Source organism: Nilaparvata lugens, chromosome 14, assembly GCF_014356525.2.
Source record: "Nilaparvata lugens isolate BPH chromosome 14, ASM1435652v1, whole genome shotgun sequence".
Lineage (NCBI taxonomy): Eukaryota > Metazoa > Arthropoda > Insecta > Hemiptera > Delphacidae > Nilaparvata > Nilaparvata lugens.
In genome coordinates, this window is record NC_052517.1 from 13,998,712 (window position 1) to 14,017,355 (window position 18,644).

Genomic DNA, 18,644 nt, shown 5'->3' on the forward strand with positions numbered 1-18,644 from the left:
GTTTAATAAAATGTATTATTATGTAGTACATTACACCACAAAAATTTGCTGTTTTATAAGGAGAGAACTAATAACTGTTGTAGCTGATTGCAAATAAAACATGGATTTGAATAACAGCTGATTTATTTTTTTTCAAATAAGAAAATATTAAAAAGAAATTATCAGCTGAAAGTTATTTTCAGAAATATTTTAGCTCACTGTTGAACAAAACAACAAACTGTAAGTTATGCCTACTGTAACTGCGCTGTGTTTTTTGTTTTTTGTCAGTGCAGTTTAATGTTAATCAATCTATTATTTGGAGGATATTGAAAGAGCAACAATTACACCCATACCACCTCCAGAAAGTTCATACTCTATTGCCACGAGACTGTATTCCCCGTGCTGGTATTTGCCGATGGTTTTTAGAAACACTTGTTAACCCAAACTTTTTAACAACCGTTTTATTTACCGACAAGGCACACTTTACAAGAACAGCTATCGTTAACGTCCACAACCAACATATTTGGGCAGATGAGAATCCTCATGCCATCAATCCTAATCGTCCACAACATCAGTTTTCAGTAAACATTTGAGCAGGAATCATAGGAGATCATCTACTTCTGTTCGAGCTTTCTCCCAGGCTTAATGGCATAATCTACTTTAACTTTTTGAGAGAGGAGCTATTTATCTTACTTGAAGATGTACCTATTCAGTTGCACCAAAACATTTGGCTTATGCATGATGGAGCTCCAGCACACTTCAGTGTTGCTGTTCGTGAACACCTGAATCACAGCTTTCCAAATCAATGGATGGGCCGAGGTGGGCCAGTACCATGGCCAGCTAGGTCACTAGACTTAAATCCTTTGGATTTTTATCTTTGGGGACACTTGAAAACCTTGGTATACAATACTCTGATTGATACGATTGAAGAACTCCGATTAAGGATTTTGAATGGAATACAAATGATAAAGCAGACTCCTGGAATATTTGAACGGGTCCAACAATCGATGAGAAGACGTCTGAACATATGCATTCAGAACAACGGAGGTCACTTTGAACATCATCTTTAGTCTTTTGGTATAAGTTAAATGTCATTTAGATATGTTACTTTCATATAAGAATCAAACTTTTCATAAAAAACCGAATATTTTATTTGCAATCAGCTACAACCTATGAGTTATTAGTTCTCTCCTCATAAAACAGTAAATTTTTGTGGTGTAATGTACTACATAATAATACATTTTATCCAACTTTTATTCAAATTTAGTTTACACAACTTACATGATTCTTTTCAGAATTAAATTCTCTACAATTTTTATTGCGAAAAATTATTTGTTTACTGGTCATTAAAGAAAGTTATTAGGCATCAAACATAGAAGTCTGTGTTTTTCTACTTGGATCTTTTGCATATTTCAACTTTTTTCTCAAAAACTACTCACACTACAGCTTCCAGACTAGTTTTATTCAATTTTTCAGATATTTTTCCATATGAATCCAGCATAAGTTTCCAAGAACTAGTCCCCAAACAATTCAGCATCGGTGTATTTCACCAGAGGAACTGAATTCCGGGCGAAATCTTTCACCCTGTATAGCTCGCTAATGAAGCGTTTATGGATATATGTTTATAAGAAGTTTTTTTTCCTATACTGACCTCTCTACTATCATGTATTAAATTATTTTATCATAATTAAGAATCACTCTGTATAATAACAGTACTGATTCTACTTACTCAATTTTGAACTCTATTTACCCATTCCAATAATTCCTACTGATCTGATTTATTAATTTTTCGAATCAACCTATCTTCACATTTGTCTTGCCTTCTCTTACAGGAAGGATATATTGGTTCAGATTATTTATTTATTTATTCAGAGTGACCATTCAAAAGAGTACCACAGGCATACACCCAAAGCAGTTCCAATTCTAATTTATACAAGAGTCTGAATGTAGCTAGGTTATGTGTCTCTTCAACATTTTTCAATTACAGACTCAATTTACAATATTATTGCAAGTCTTTTCTCATTTTACATATTGGATTCATTATCTCAATGGTTTATTACTAATGTTTTTTTATTACCTTATCTCCATTATTGTGATGTGCTTTTGTGTTGTTTTGCTAACAACATTGTCAAGTGAAGAGTGGACATTGCTGTCCAAACTATGCCATTTCATCTGATAAAAAATAATTAGTTTTTTTCTATTTTATTTATTTCTATTTCTAACAAACCACTTTTATGTTTTCCAGGATATCAATGTAGCCTCCAATGTCATCCGCCTAACAGGTGCCCCCACTCCTATCTGTGTGACCGCTCTCATGGCCTGCAAAGGCCTGCTTTGGGTGGGTACAGATGTGGGTGTCAGCCTCACTGTACCCCTGCCCCGTTTGGAAGGGGTACCCATAATCAGTGGGCGTGTGAATGTGTCCTACCATGGGCACACAGGGCCTGTCAAGTTGATGTTGGCTCTCCAAGACCCACCAACAGTCCACAAACGGCCGCCATCAAAGGCATTGGCATGTGATGTCTATGGACTCTATGGTCAACTGATGTATGTCAAGGACTATGAGGATGCAGATCAGAGATCAGAGGTATCGTCAAGATGGTCGCTGTCGGCTGCTTCTGATGAGGGATCACTGACCTCTAAAGTGAACCAAAATGGCGCTGATTTGGGAGGACCTGCCAGTGGTGGTGCAAATCCGGCCCGGAAGGACCAAACGCTTGTCACCATAACTGGCGGTAAAGGTTATGTAAACTTGCAGCAGCCTTGTTGTACAACTATTACAAATAATGCGCATATCATTTTGTGGGAAATGAAGTTGTGATAGGATTCATTTATATCAGCATTTGGTAGTCAATATCAGCTAATTCATTGATAACAACAATGCTGACAGTTTGAAGTGAACCTCATCATAGATAAATCAAAGTTTCCTAGATTTGTTCTACAATGTGCACTTGTGAATGAGTCACTTTTATTAGCTTTAGGAGAGACAGTTTTTCTAGTTTTGATACAACTTTTGAATCAACATCCATTGCTTGAAACACTTGTAGCTGGGTTTTCACCAAAGTTAGTAACAGAATGTTAATAACTTAATCCTTATAGATTCTATAAGATTGAAAGGAACTTGACAAACACTTATGTTCATCATGTGTAAGATTAGATATGTTTAATCAAATAGAATCTATAAGGATTAAGTTATTAACATTTTGTTACTAATTTTGGTGTAAACCCAGCTTGAAAGTTCTAGCTTTAATTGGTTTATATGCAGCTAATGTTATCCCAAAAAGTTTTTTTACATAGTTCTAAGTTCTTGATGTTTTCCAGAAAATGGAACATTTGAGTTCATGACAGTTTCTAATAATTGTGACATCCATCATCTTTTAGTACATGACATTTATTTGTAAAATTGTGAGGTTTTCTCATGTGTTTGAAATCTCCATAATTTGTTTTATTATTATGATATGAGTTAGTGAATTATATTTTACTACTAAGGTGTAGAATATTATGTTATGCTTTGAAAGTAGGTCTATATTGAATGAAATTGCTTGAAATGTCAATCTTGTTCTAAACATTTGAAAAATTGTCATTAATTGAAAATATATGATAGATTTATTACTGTACCTCAGTAGAATTCTACATTATTTTCTATCCAAGGAAGATACCGCAAAATTATATTAGTACCTATGATGTAACAAGTGACTTATCAAGTTCAAGATATTTTATTGTATCTTCATGATTTTTTTATTAATTTGATAAGAAATCATGGATTTTTTCTACTGACATATTGTATCTTGATATTATGTACAATATAAATCTCAAATTGTAACATAATCTACTTTAGATTTGTTTGATAAAAAATTCTACTTTTGGACATAATGTACATAATATATTAATTATTTATGTTTAGGTAATATTTTGTTTGAATTAATCCTGAACGCAACTAAAAAAACACCAACAATGCCTCTAAAATTATAATGCACAACTAATAGTTTTATATGAATTTGTATAAAAAATATAAATAGAATAGGCTTGTATTTCCAATGAAGATACTATATAGCCATATTAAAGGTTACCCACATAATATTACTATATATTTGAACATTTTTAAAGGATATTTCTATTAAATTTAGATCTAGTTCAATGTTATATTTTACATTTATTTATTTTAGACTTTGACAACTATGGCTTCATGTTTATCTCTATGTTAACATTACATAATTATTTAATTCACAGCATTGTTTAATGTTTTCAAAACATAACTTGATTGTGAATTGAAAAAATGGAACATTTATTGTAAATTTTAGGCAATTCTAATTTTATTGATAAATTTATGTGGTATATAATAGTGTCATTGCCATTTTTGTTTAGTTTAGTAATTTTTGTAAATTATTACTGTATATGTTGAGATTTATGATATTAAATAATTATGTTTTATTGCATCATTTGTGGATTATTTTATGGGTTTTGTCGAAAGTGGAAAATGGTTAAATTTTGGAATTTCCATGCATTTCTGTTTGTAATTCTGGATAAATAATGTTCAAATTAAAATCGGTATCTTTCAATGTTATCTGTAAAATGAATAAGCAAAAAGTTTTTCAAAATTTATTTTTCAAGTTTAAGGAACAATAAAAAACAGTTTCAAACAAAAATATATATTCATACAATTTTAAAAACAAGAAAATATTCAACATTTGAAAAACAAATTATTTTATATTCTTATTAAAAGTACCTATTCTAAAATCCACTATTTGAAATACAAAATTTATTTACATATTATACTGAATTGTAGAATATATACTACAATATACTGTATAACTATAGATGGAAATTACTGAGATATTGCAATTATTCAAATGCTAATGAATTAATAATAATAATATTATTATCAAACGAAAATCCAAATTTAATGCTGTAATTCATTCCGAAGACTTCTGCTACTGCAAATATTGACATCAGGGTAAACAGCTAGATGGAAATTCGATGAGCGCTAAAATTAATTTTTGAATAGTAGCACTCATCGAATTTCCATCTAGCTGTTTACCCTGTTGTCAATATTTGCAGTAGCAGAAGCCTTCGGGGTGAATTACAGCATTTAATTTGGATTTTCGTTTAATAATAATTAACAATATAGAACAGTTTTTCCATACAAAGTTTATAATATTGTTATTTTAAAGACATTAAGGACCATTGACAGCAAGTATATATTAAATATATACTTTACAATATAATAAATTTTATTGTAACATAAGGAACTTCCCTCCAACAAAAATCCCCATATACTTCAAAAAACAAAATACTCAACTCTCCACCTATCAAACTCAGACAAATATCTAACAATTTCTTGAGTAAAAATTTCACTCCCGCACACCAAAACCAACTGTTTGGGTTTCAAATTTTCGTACACACATTTTTCCCCAATCCTCCCTGCCCTGAAATTCTCCCCGAATTTTTCCCCCTCAACTTTGCCCTCAGTCAAAAACATTTCGGCCCCAAAATTCCAAAACTTTGCCATGTCCCTAAGTTCGTCTCTTAGAATGATACTTTGGGGATCTTTGCTACCATAGAGAAGTTTTAAGAAGGTTTCATCAGTTTCATCGTTTAAGATAGATTTGAAAATTGGGTAAATTGGGGCCAAACCAGTGCCCATACAAATAGCCAATATATGCTTGTGGTTTTTTAGGTACTGGAAATCCCCATAAGGTCCCCTGAAGTAGGTTATATCCCCAGGTTTCAAAGATTTCAAATATCTGGACATTTCTCCATCTTCATAGTATTTGATGATTATCTGGAAACAACAATTTGAGGAACTTTCAGCAAGGGTTATGGGTGTGTAATCCCTGGTGATAAAATTCGGCTTTTTGGTTCCCATGATTTTTTCTTTTGATATTGAATATGGGGGTAAATTCTTGTTTCGGTTGATTAAATATGGGGTTTCAATCGTTGCATTCAAATTATATTCTTCTGACTCCATAATTTCTTCTTTTGAATTTGAATATGAGGTAAAATCCTCGTTTTTGTTAACAAAATTTGTGGCTTCAGTCCTGGTGATGGAATCAGATTTTTCTGATCCCACAAATTCTTCTTCTGTCATCAAATATTTATCAGAGTTTTGGTTTCTGCTAATGTGAGTTGCGGTTTTCATCCCAATACTGGCTTCTCTTGCATATTGGCGGATATCTTCAATGTTTTTTTCATCCTCAGACTTTTCCATCCTCCATGATTTCATAGTTAAATGTTGACCAGGCTTGTATGGTAAATATCCATCAATTTTCTGTTCTTTGATTATCTCAACATTTTCTTCCCCTGAAAGATCACCAATTCGTTTTTCTTTGCCTTTTTTTGCGTTTTCTTCCCCTAATAGCTTACTGGTACAGTCATCTTCCCTTTCAAAATCCATATCTTTTGAATCCTTTGGATCATCTAAATCAATTTTAACATTTGCCTCCCCTTTTGACATGATTTTCAAGTCAACATTTACATCCATTTCATGAACATCTATTTCTCTTTCATCCTCTGTAGTAACATTTACTAAATCCTTTTGTTGGATTTCCACTTCTAAATCCGTACTCAAATTTTCCTCTAAATTAATGTTCTTAACATCACTTCGTTCTATTCCCACTAGTAAATTTGTTCCCAAATCTCTCTCATTTTCATCCTCTGTAGTAACGTTTTCAGAATTATTTTGTTGTATTTCTACGATTAATTTTTTTCTACTAGTGTCCTCTGAATCATTATTCTCAGAATCATTTTGTTCTATTCTATCTAGTAAATTTGTTCCCAAATTTTCCTCTAAATTGATGCTCCAAGAACCACTTTGTCCCATTTCCCCTGTGGAATATGTTACCTTGTTTTCCCCTAATGTCACGTTTTTAGAATCATTTTGTTCTATTTCTACTATTAAATCTGTTAGACTTCTACTCTTTAAATGAATGTTTTTGGGATGACCTATTTCCACTATGGAATCTGTCCTCTCATTCTTCTCTAAATCAATGTCCTTATACTCATTTCGTCCTATTTCTACTATCGAATCTCTTTCCCCAAGTCCCTCCAATTTGATGTTATTGAAATCCTTTTGTTTCACTTGCAACAAGTCAATTTTTCGCAAACTGGCTGGAAAGTTAGTCTACAACAACACTCACCGAAGTCACTTTTCTCCAAAACTATAAAAGGCTTAAATGTGGTCTGAGAAAGAAGGTCGTGTCTACATTGGTCTTCTCCTTTATCTCTCCTCTTCTTCTTCTTCTCTTCCATTCTTTTCTGGTAGATGTCAAAAACACAAGGGGTGCAGCCACTATTGCAGCAGTCCTCTTTGGTTGGCGGCTCCTCAACCTCATTTTCTTCAACTAGAAAGTCCTGTAATACAGATGGAAATTACTGAGATATTGCAATTATTCAAATGCTAATGAATTAATAATTACAATCGAACCTCTCTATAACGAACCTCCACTTACGAAACATTTAAAAGTAAATGTTGCTTATGATTTGCAAAGAAAGAGAATACAGCTCTGTAGATTTGATGATACTGATAACGCGGTGATAAAATGGGTGACTGTAATGCTCGAGAAAATCTTCCATTTTCAGGGGATTTAATGAATGAAAAGACTTTAGAATTTGCAGTATCATTGGGATACAGTAGCTTTGAGGCAAGTAACGGCAGATTAGAAAAACATCTCGTCCTAAAAGTGATATCAGGTGAAAGTGCTAGTGTTGATATGTACCCTCTTGTGAATTCTGGAAAGAAAAATGTTCTCAGAAAAGTTCTAAATAATTATAAACCGAAAGACGATTCCAATGTTGATTAGGATGGTATATTCTTTAAATGTTTGCCCAATAAGACACTAAATACCGCCGAAATCGTTTAATTACCGCCCTTGATATATTATAACATCCATAAGATTGTGGCAGTTTTCTTGACAGAGCAACCTCTCAATAACGAATACCTCTCTGCAGCGGGATAATCAACTTCGTTATACAGAGGTTCAACTGTATTACTAAGAAAATCCAAAATTAAATGCTGTAAATCACCCCGAAGACTTCTGCTACTGCAAATATTGACAACAGGGTAAACATCTAGATGAAAATTCGATGAGCGCTACTAATAAAAAATTATTTGTCAGCCCGGGAGTCAGTGAAATTCTTTCATAAGAAAGAATTTATAGATGGGATGGTATACCATTTATTCAAATGCAAATGAATACACATAATAATAATTAACAAACGGAAATAAAAATGATTGTTGGTATCAAGCATTATTGGTAACCAAGCAATTATTCCAATCAACTATCTTGAAGACCTCGGCTACCGTACTGAAAATATTGACAAAAGGGAGAACAGCTATAGTGGCAGTGGAGAAAGATAGAACAACGTTGGCGAACCTCTCTGTCTTGTCAATGACTTCTATAGATGGTAGCTGATACAGGTTTATTGATGTAATATTACATTGTTCATTCTCGTTTAAAATAGGTTAATCAATTATATTTCATCAAGCAAGAAATTATATTTTCAATGATTTTATAATGAATTTACATAATCAAGATTAAATATTTTGTTGATTATCTATATTTGTAAATTGTTGAAAAACAATCTATTAATAACAAAGCAAAATGAGAATAAGATAGCGCTATTTGTTTTGTTGAATGATAGCAATCCAATTGAATATCGATATGATGTATCGAGTGTCTGAGATATCGATATCGATGTAGAGAAAATTTTGAATTGAAGCAGTTTATAATACAAGTAACGTAAATATAACTCTATACTTTTGAAATTTATTATTAAATTAAACTACTTAGAAATGTATTGTAGCTCTCACTGTGAAATAAAATGAAAGCATAAATTCGGATCAATTTTTAGTATTTTTTGTTTTATCAGTTGGTACCAAATCAAAATTACCGAATTTGTAGTAAGTGAGGTTAGGTGAACTGAACATTAGTCGGTAAAATATTATATGTCGACAGACTTTGTTCAATAATCTTCATTTTACTTGCTAATTTTTTGAAAATGGGTGACGAATTTTTGGAAGCTCTTTCAAAACACATTGGACGTGTTAAAATTCCTCAAGCTCACGATAAAATTTACAAAGATGAATGCGTGTACTCGTTTGATTCTCCGGTAAGTTTAGATTCGTATACTTACCAAATTAAACATTTTTAAATCAAACAATCAAATATTTATCCTTTTATTAGTTAATATTTTGAAAATATTTTATAATTGAACATTAATTTGCCTTCTATTTAATATTCAAATTCTAAGATCGATTTCATTCCAATATTCAAAATCAAGATTTAAGACTTAGTTTGACTTTTTGCTATTCTTTACAGTATCACAAGCAGTATTTAGTAGTAAATAATTGATCTTCAGTTTTCAAAATTTTATTCTTGATTATTCTAAAAGAAATTTACATTTTAATTCTAACTGAATACTCTACTTTGTTTGGATGAGTCACTGTAATTGCCGAAATTAAGGTTATGATGCCTATTGACAATAGAACAATGAACGTAAAACGTAAGAACGGTCAAATAATATTAATGTTTTCAATTATTATAGTATATTATATGATTTTCTTAGTCATTCTGCATTTTCAAATGATATTTTCAACGTTTTAATTGAATTTTTTATGGTTTTCAGGAAAGTGATACCGGTTTGTACGTGTGCCTCAACTCATTTCTTGGATTTGGTCGCGATCATGTTGAGAGATATCACAAGAAAACTGGCAACTCTGTGTTCCTGCACATCAAACGCGTTAAAATCGATGTAAGTTGTCATCTATTCTATATTAAAGGATAGAACTGGTTTATACACGTACGGGCTAGGAAAATATTATGTTTGACGCATCATCACGTCTCAACTACTAAACTGATTAACTTGAAATTTCGCATATAGATTCTTAATTAACCGAGGATAGTTATAGGCTTATTTTTTATTCTTCAAGATTTCATTACGTCAAGTTTTAATATAGACCCTCGTGGAGCACGGGTTCCATGCTAGTTTACACTAATTTTGACCAGTCAACTGTAAGCCTATTCTTAATGCATAACTTTCCAAGTCTAAGTACAACCTTAAAATAATTTATTGATATTCAATGGGTTTCAAAGGAAGAACTAATTGTAGATGAGAGATAAATTTGAGAAAAGCATTGAACATTTTGTTTCATTTACCAATAATTCCGCTTTTATTAGCCTATTATTCTTGGTAACTATTTTTTATGTTTTGTTACCATTTTGATGAAAGTTTTGTTTTTACTTGGACTTTTATGCTTCAATAACTATTTTTACTTATAACAATTATTAAAACTTCTAACTTGTACTTGATTACCCAGGCTTTTTGCAGCTATTTTTGTTCTTTAAAGACAAAATATACTCGGTATTTGATACTTAATATTTGAGGTCTTTGCCAAGGACTGGGGTCTTAAGATCAGCAGTGCTATTTCAGAAAAAATAATGACCACAAAATGTTTATTCGTATAGTGGAGAAGCAGCCACCCCAAAAGAGGTACCTCATCCCACTCCTTTAGGGAATACAGAGGCCTATCTAGCAGCCCATTTCATACTGCTTCTATATTAGAATTTATTCCCAGTGGTAGTATTAGAAAATAAATTACTATAGGGTAACAATACTACAACAAATGGGCATTTTTTCTATATTTTACTGTATTATTCTACTATTTTTTCCCTAATTACAATATTTCTCACTACATTTTTTTCTCGTTTCCCCAGGTCACGTCCAGAATACAATTTTACTGTATTTATTCTCATCTATTTCTTTTTCCATGACGAACTGCATGTAATAACCCGTTTTTGAACTATTTTCAACTACACTACAGTCTAATATCTTTGAATATTAGTTATTAAAACTAGTACTCACTCGATTGATTGAGTGAGTACTTTATTTATGTAGATTACAATATATACTGGCTTATACACTTATATACAATAGCTTACAATACAGCAAAATTATAGATGAATTTACATAATATAGACTAAGAAAATAATTATTGAACTGTATATGATAGGAAAACACAATTTGTAATATAATAACTATAGATAATAATCATATTTATCTACATAAATTGGCGGAGCTTTGGACATATCAATGTCCATTCTTCGGAAAGAATATTAAAAATATCCTCCCCACTAACTCTCTACCAAAACTCTCTACCTTGTGGAGCGCTTTTGGATTTTTCAAATCAACAATTTTGCTCCAAAAGTGAGTACCAGTTTTAACTACAGTAACCACAGAATAAGTACAGAAAGGAAACTTGTAATCAATCGCCTATCTAACCAATGCTTTTTACATGACGCCAATACTAAACACGTCACGTGACCTTGGGAAGTTCCAATCCTGGTCTTCTGATTGGCTCGTGGCAGTGAATGAGATCAATTGATCCGGATCATTAAAGTGATCCGAACCTGCCATTAATACTATTACAATGCGGCGCTTCCTAAAAGATGGCGGATTTTAGCGTCAGGGTACTAGCCAAGTTTCCATACTGTATGTATACTGTGCAGTAACTATATTACCCACAGTATGGCCATTCAATCTTCATTTGTAGGACCATTAACCAGCCAGATGAGCTGGGTAGGTCATCACGTCAATATACAATTTCACACAAAAGTTTTTGACAACACTGTCACGTCAAAAAATAAAACATAATGGCACAGATGGCTAAACACGGTGATGGCCGCTAAATGTCAACTATAGACTCCTGAAAAAATTCACTCAAGGAGTAGTATGGTCTGGCACGCAGCCAGGACTTGAGTCTCCTCTTAAACTCACTGTCACTCAAATGACGCACAGATGGAGGTAGCATATTAAACATTTTAATAGCGATATTCGGATAACAGTTTTGAGCCTTACTTAGCCTACATCGAGGAACATTGACGTCGAGAGCATTTCGAAGTGAGTAGGCACTCTGCAACCCCCTCAGATTCACTGTCAGATTGGTATCTATCTATCTATATATATATATATATATATATATATAATTATATATATATATATATATATATATATATATAATATATATATATATATATATATATATGGTGTTTCAGAAGTAGTGTCGAGAATTTTAGGGTATTGTACCTGGATGCTAGGAGACTACAAATGTCATATTTGAAGTGTCCAAAACTCAGCGGTTATCCTTATAGCTGCCATTTTGTTTTTTTCACTTAAAAATTTTTATCTCAAGAACGAAATGTTGTATTGATCTGAAATTTGGCATGAATATTTATGCTATAAAGACTCAACTATAAAAAATAAAAAAAAAATTTTCGTTGAAATTTTTCAAAATGGCGGCCATTTTAAATTTTTGATGGCGAATATCTCGAAAACCGTCCATTTTACAGAAAATTTACAAGAGACAAAAAAGTTAGCAAATTTTTTCACGATTCCAATGATACCTAATTTATTAAGATTGGTCGAAGAATAACAGAGAAATTAATTTTTTTCGTACTGCATGCATGACCACTTTTCACCATTTAAAGATCAATATTAATTTTTTTTATAATTTCATGAAAACCGTTCTTATTACAGAAATATACAAGAATAACTTTCCTCCAAATTTTATTTTACATTGAAAAATATTAATTTCACTCAAATCGGTTCACTGATACTAATGCAGCAATTGCTCAAAATGCCGTCCTTCAACTTGATTACACAGTCTGCACCTTTCAATCATGGACCGTCGAACTGCTATAAAAGCATTTTCATCATCTTGAATGGCACCTGCTGCAGCAACCACTCTTGCCACAAGGTCTTCTTCGTTTTCTACTGGCGTGCTGTAAACAAGGTCTTTCATATGGCCCCAGAAAAAAAAATCTAAAGGGTTGAGGTCAGGTGAACGTGCGGGCCACGGTACTGGTCCACCCCGCCCAATCCACCGCTGACGATAGGTCATGTTCAGAAAGTCCGTAACAACATTTCCGAAATGAGCAGGGGCACCATCATGTTGAAACCAAATATTATATCTGTTTGCAAGAGGCACATCTTCCAAAAGTTCTGGTAGTATGTCTCTTAAAAAAGTAATGTACGTGGGAGAATTCAGACGATTAGGAAGAATGTATGGTCCAATCACGCGATTACCTAAGATACCCGTCCAAACATTCAGCGAAAATCTATGCTGATAACCACGCACTTTGACCTCATGAGGATTGTCTAAGGCCCAGACGTGACTGTTGCGAGAGTTGAAGATTCCTTCTCTTGTAAAGCTGGACTCATAGGTAAATAACACATTTTCTAGAAAATTTGGTTGGATAATGTCTTGCTGAAGAAACCAACGGGCACAGTTTACTCTTGGCTCATAGTCGCGTTCAACCAATGAGTGAACTTTTTGAAAGCGGAAGGGGTGAAGTCTTTCCTTGTTTAGTACACGCCACACAGAAGAAGCACTTGAATTGATTTGCTTTGCAACTGCTCTCGTACTCGTTCTAGGATTGAAATCGAATTTCTGCAATACTTCCTCTTCAAAAGCAACATTTCGAACTGCTCGAGGCCTACCAGCAATTACCCTGTTCCGTTCAAATGAACCAACTTCTCTCAGCCGATTGTGAGTTCTTGTGAACACCTTGTCGGAAGGGAGACGGCGGTTTGGAAATGCAGCTGCATACATTCTTCTTGCTTCGGTCGCATTGCCAAGAGCTGCTCCATACATGAAGTGAATATCGGTGTACTCCAGCGAACTAAATTCCATTACAATAATTAAATATTTGTGTAGAAGCAACGTAAGAAAATATTGAAACTGGAAATTTAAGATAGAAATAAGACCTAGGAAACGTGAGACTAAGAAATAGGAAGCACTACATCTGGTTCTTTACTTTTAATGAAACAACAATACTTTTACAAGACAAACATTATCATCTGAAAACCATTGTAAAATCATCTGTTTGCCCATATGGAGCCATACCGAGTTTCAAAGCTTCATCTTAAATACATCTGGAATTAAACAATTAATATTGATCTTTAAATGGTGAAAATTCTATTAATTTCTAAATTAATTTCTCTGTTATTCTTCGACCAATCTTAATAAATTAGGTATCATTGGAATCGTGAAAAAATTTGCTAACTTTTTTGTCTCTTGTAAATTTTCTGTAAAATGGACGGTTTTCGAGATATTCGCCATCAAAAATTTAAAATGGCCGCCATTTTGAAAAATTTCAACGAAAATTTTTTTTTTTATTTTTTATAGTTGAGTCTTTATAGCATAAATATTCATGCCAAATTTCAGATCAATACAACATTTCGTTCTTGAGATAAAAATTTTTAAGTGAAAAAAACAAAATGGCAGCTATAAGGATAACCGCTGAGTTTAGGACACTTCAAATATGACATTTGTAGTCTCCTAGCATCCAGGTACAATACCCTGAAATTCTCGACACTACTTCTGAAACACCCTGTATATATATATATATATATATATATATATATATATATATATATATATATATATATACAATAAAATACTCAGTTATTTTATTTATATAATACTTTATTATATATATACTAAAGTTACTTTATTATATATATATATATATATATATATATAATATATATATATATATATATATATATATATAAAAGCGAAATGGCACTGACTGATTCACTCACTCACTCACTCGCAGAACTAAAAATCTACCGGACCAAAAACGTTCAAATTTGGTAGGTATGTTCAGTTGGCCCTTTAGAGGCGCTCACTCACTCACTCACTCGCAGAACTAAAAATCTACCGGACCAAAAACGTTCAAATTTGGTAGGTATGTTCAGTTGGCCCTTTAGAGGCGCACTAAGAAATCTTTTGGCAATATTTTAACTCTAAGGGTGGTTTTTAAGGGTTTAAAGTTCGTCTTTTAGCATGTATGTTCTTCTTATTCTCTTAATTTATAATTGAAAAATGTCCATACCATATGTTAATATAGAACTATAATCTAAAGAGAGTACCTCTTCGAAACAGTTGTTAACTGGTAACTAAATTAATAATTTTGTCAGGTTGGCATTAAGTTGAGTTTACTTTGTTTGGTTGGCACCAAGTTGAAGATTGAAATGCATTTATTTATCGCGGAAAAATAGATTGGGCACTGCTACTTTAATCAGAGCTATTCCTGGGAATATTATATTACTAGCCTTCAGGCTCACTTCGCTCGCCATATCCGTTAGCCAGACGTTTAGTCTGTACCCCCGACTGGATCGTCCTAACATAATATGATAAAAATGCTCAAATAAAAAATGCAGGCGAGCAAAGCGAACCTGCTGATCTTATTCTTGGACGATCCAGTCGGGGGTTAGGGGGCGGAGTCCCCTGGCTAGACGGATATGGCGAGCGAAGCGAGCCTGACGGCTAGTTCCTAATATCAACCAGGGAAGCAAAAATAAACTGGCTAAAAACTGTGAGAATCCCGAGTCTGGCGAAGAGTGGCCTACAGTGCTCCACATGACCACTGGATGACAATATCCGAACTGCCTTCTTCTGCAGCGGAAGAATACTCTCACAGTGTGAAGAGTGTCCCCACAGCAGTATTCCATAGATAATGTGGCTAGGGAACAGTGAATAATAGGCCATAATCAAATGTTCCTCAGTCAGCAAGCACCTCAGTCTTCTCAACAGGTAGATCACACGAGACAGTCTTCTGCATACAGCATCCACATGAGCACTCCATGTTAACTTTGGATCGATGTTAAATCCCAGAAGCTTCACCGGTTCATTCAATGAATGATTGAAGTGGTTCCTCAGAGTGCACATGATATTCTGTGTCTTGCCGACGTTGAGCAACAGCTTGTTCTCCTGAAACCAGCGAAGGACTCCTCCAACTCAAGGGTGGCAGCTGCATGCTGCATTGACTGTCACGCTTCTGATTGGTTTGCTCGGTCACATGGTACAAATCCGCCATTAAGATTCCAAACAAACTTTCAAGTCCTATCTTATACCATTAGACATTTGGAACTTATCACTTATTTTACCGATTGGAAACATATTATGAACTTGGATGAGTTTGATAAATTGTTTTCGAAGAGAAATTGATTATACTTTAATATAGACAAAAAAGATAACTTTAAAAAACACTAATAGAGCTTAAAACATAAATTTTCCTCCCCTCGGACTCCTCGCGGATCACTTCTAGAGCTTTCGCGGACAACTTATTGGGAACCAGTGATCTATATAAATATGTAGAAAGATAAATTTCAATTTTGTGTATTTCCTCATCCCATTCATTGGATCGAACTTCAAATAATCCAATTTCAAAATATTTTTTGTGGCTCAATTGAATATAACATTTTATGAAATATTTAACCATGATTACAGTAAGTGCTGATTAAAGACGTCTTGACTTCTCTGATTGATTCTCTTCAGTACTGAGTACCCTACCCATAACATGTTGGTACAGTAGCTATTGATATGATTTTCGGGTTGCATTACCACGAGCAGTGGTTGAGATTAGAAATATCACTAAATATAATCAATAATGGTTATGTGTGTTATTTTTTAATTTCTTACATGTTTATTAAATTTATCAAGTAGTACTATGGCAAGAATAATTATTGGCTCTTCCAGACTTTATATTCAATGTTGTGCTTTACAATATTTTCGTCAGACTTATTGGCTGAATAAAACAAACTATTCAAATGTTATGGAATCTATTGTGATGAGAATTCCATCATGCTTCTAAAAATAGACATGAGAACTTTATTATCTGTCAATGGAACAAAATTTATTACAATATCATGACATATTTCAAAAGTTTTATGGTATTTTTTTTGAAATTCAGCTTTCAGGATACGTTACCTACCTTTCGTTTTTACTCGCTATTATCTACGATTTACTATTTCAAGTTCCAAAACTATATTGGGGATATAGAAAAAACGCCTGAAAGAAATTATATCGTAGTTAATAATCACAAAAATATACTTTAATAAGTAAAAGCAAGCTATTTTACTTATAATCCCATATAAGACGTTTACATATAATCCCATATAAGCTCCATTGTAAAATTCAAATATTTGGAATCTTCATGGCGGCGGCGGGAAAAAAATCCAATGGCCATACTATGGGTAATATAGTTACTGTAGTTTTAACTAATATTCAAAAATTAGAATGTATTGTACTTAAAAATAGTTCAAAAACGGATGTATTTATTCATTAATTTATATAATTTTAGAATCACAACATCAAATTATTGACTGGGAGGAAATCAACAGTATAAATCCAAAACTTGCTTACAATTTTTGCCCATATTTTTTCTCTCTTTTTTCCCCACCATCTCCATTTCTTCCCTTTTTCGCTCCTCTTCACCCTTAATTCCCTACTTTAATATAATACCCTCTACCTGTCTATTACATGGGAAACCATAGTTGGCTAGGTATTTCTCCTCCTTTCTTTCTTTTCAGCACACCCCGCCATGAAGCCTGTTTTTGTATTTTATTATAAATTAATTTGTGATTGTGATTTTTTTATTTATCCTATGTATATTGTGTTGAATTGAATAACATTATTAGATAGAACATTTCTGTATGAACTATGAATGTTATTATAATTTCTTCTTTCGTAATAAATTTGTTATGCTTTTGTATTCCAGAGCGAAGCTCGGTCCCCGATATTTTCGATTATTTTCAATATTTTCGCTTCATTTCCGTGTGATTTCCCCAGGTGACGCCCAAGATCCAAGGCGATGGACCCGAGAAGAAAGTTACCCGACTTGCCATCGGACTGGAAGGCGGGTTTACATCGGACACAGAGCGGAAGTACGAAGTGAAGGAGGCCTTGAGTGTGGTTGTGTTGCCTCAGCACTTGAGTGCGCCCTATCCAAGTGCCACTCTGCCCGAAATGCTAACGATGGCCGTGGAAGGGGTGCTCAGCTGTGAGTCGGCCTTTAGAGTAGCCGAGAAGGAAGCCATGATGGGACAGTGGGATGGCGAGGCTAGGATTGTCACCAAGTAAGTCTTCTAGTTTTAGTTATTTTTTGTTGTTATCATTGGATGGAAGACCCAGAAAATGGGCATGAAAATTAATCAGTCCAAGACAAAATGCCTCAAAGTTTCTGCTAACGAGGGAAGAAGAACTAACCAGAGCTTCCATTGTGTAAACTATGTTTTTGAGGGAGTAACTGAGTAAATGAATATAAGTAAATCCTCTCTGCGAATCCAAGTAAAAGCTGGCAATTCAATTTGATTTAAAGAAGACACATCCTTTTGAACCAGCTATTTTTATAAATGACAGCATTGTAGAAAATTCTAATGTAGTTAATTTGTTAGGTTTAACTGTCGATGACAATTTGTCATGGAATGAGCATGTGGATAGGGTGGTGGGTAAAATTAGTAAGGGACTCTTTGTCTTAAGATATATTGTAAAGTATGTACCATTAAACGTAGCAAAATCTGTATACTTTTCTCTGATTTACACTCATCTTGTCTATTGTATTGAGCTTTGGGGAAGTACATCTATTGGAAACACTCAAAAAATGTTCATTTTACAGAAGCGTGCAGTACGATATTTGGCTAAGCTTGATTACAATCACCCCTGTAGAGATGCCTTCATAGATTTAAAAATTCTAACTTTACCATGTATTTACATCTACAGAGTTGTTCTTTTTATTGCTAATAACTTAGACTCATTCAAAACTAATTCTGATATGCATGGCTATAATACACAAGGTAGTGGCAATCCATGTATTGTTCAGCAT

At 33.3% G+C, this 18,644-nt stretch overlaps 3 protein-coding genes across 3 annotated transcripts in view; 2 read left to right on the forward strand and 1 right to left on the reverse strand.

Moving 5' to 3' along the window:
- LOC111058836 (rho guanine nucleotide exchange factor 10-like) overlaps positions 1 to 4,413 on the forward strand; it is a 92,944-nt gene extending 88,531 nt beyond the window's left edge. The window contains exon 17 of the mRNA XM_039441179.1: positions 2,225 to 4,413. Coding sequence (XP_039297113.1) covers positions 2,225 to 2,800 — 576 coding nt within the window. The 3' untranslated portion in view covers positions 2,801 to 4,413. The remainder of the gene's footprint in view (positions 1 to 2,224) is intronic.
- An 844-nt stretch (positions 4,414 to 5,257) lies between these two features.
- On the reverse strand, positions 5,258 to 7,312 carry LOC111058833. Its single transcript, XM_022346406.2, has one exon. It carries the CDS (start codon positions 6,797 to 6,799, stop codon positions 5,258 to 5,260), a length of 1,542 nt encoding a protein of 513 aa, XP_022202098.2. The 5' UTR covers positions 6,800 to 7,312.
- A 1,386-nt stretch (positions 7,313 to 8,698) lies between these two features.
- LOC111061459 (ubiquitin carboxyl-terminal hydrolase 5) overlaps positions 8,699 to 18,644 on the forward strand; it is a 63,348-nt gene continuing 53,402 nt past the window's right edge. The window contains exons 1-3 of the mRNA XM_039441180.1: positions 8,699 to 9,087; positions 9,604 to 9,729; positions 17,612 to 17,898. Coding sequence (XP_039297114.1) covers positions 8,977 to 9,087; positions 9,604 to 9,729; positions 17,612 to 17,898 — 524 coding nt within the window. The 5' untranslated portion in view covers positions 8,699 to 8,976. The remainder of the gene's footprint in view (positions 9,088 to 9,603; positions 9,730 to 17,611; positions 17,899 to 18,644) is intronic.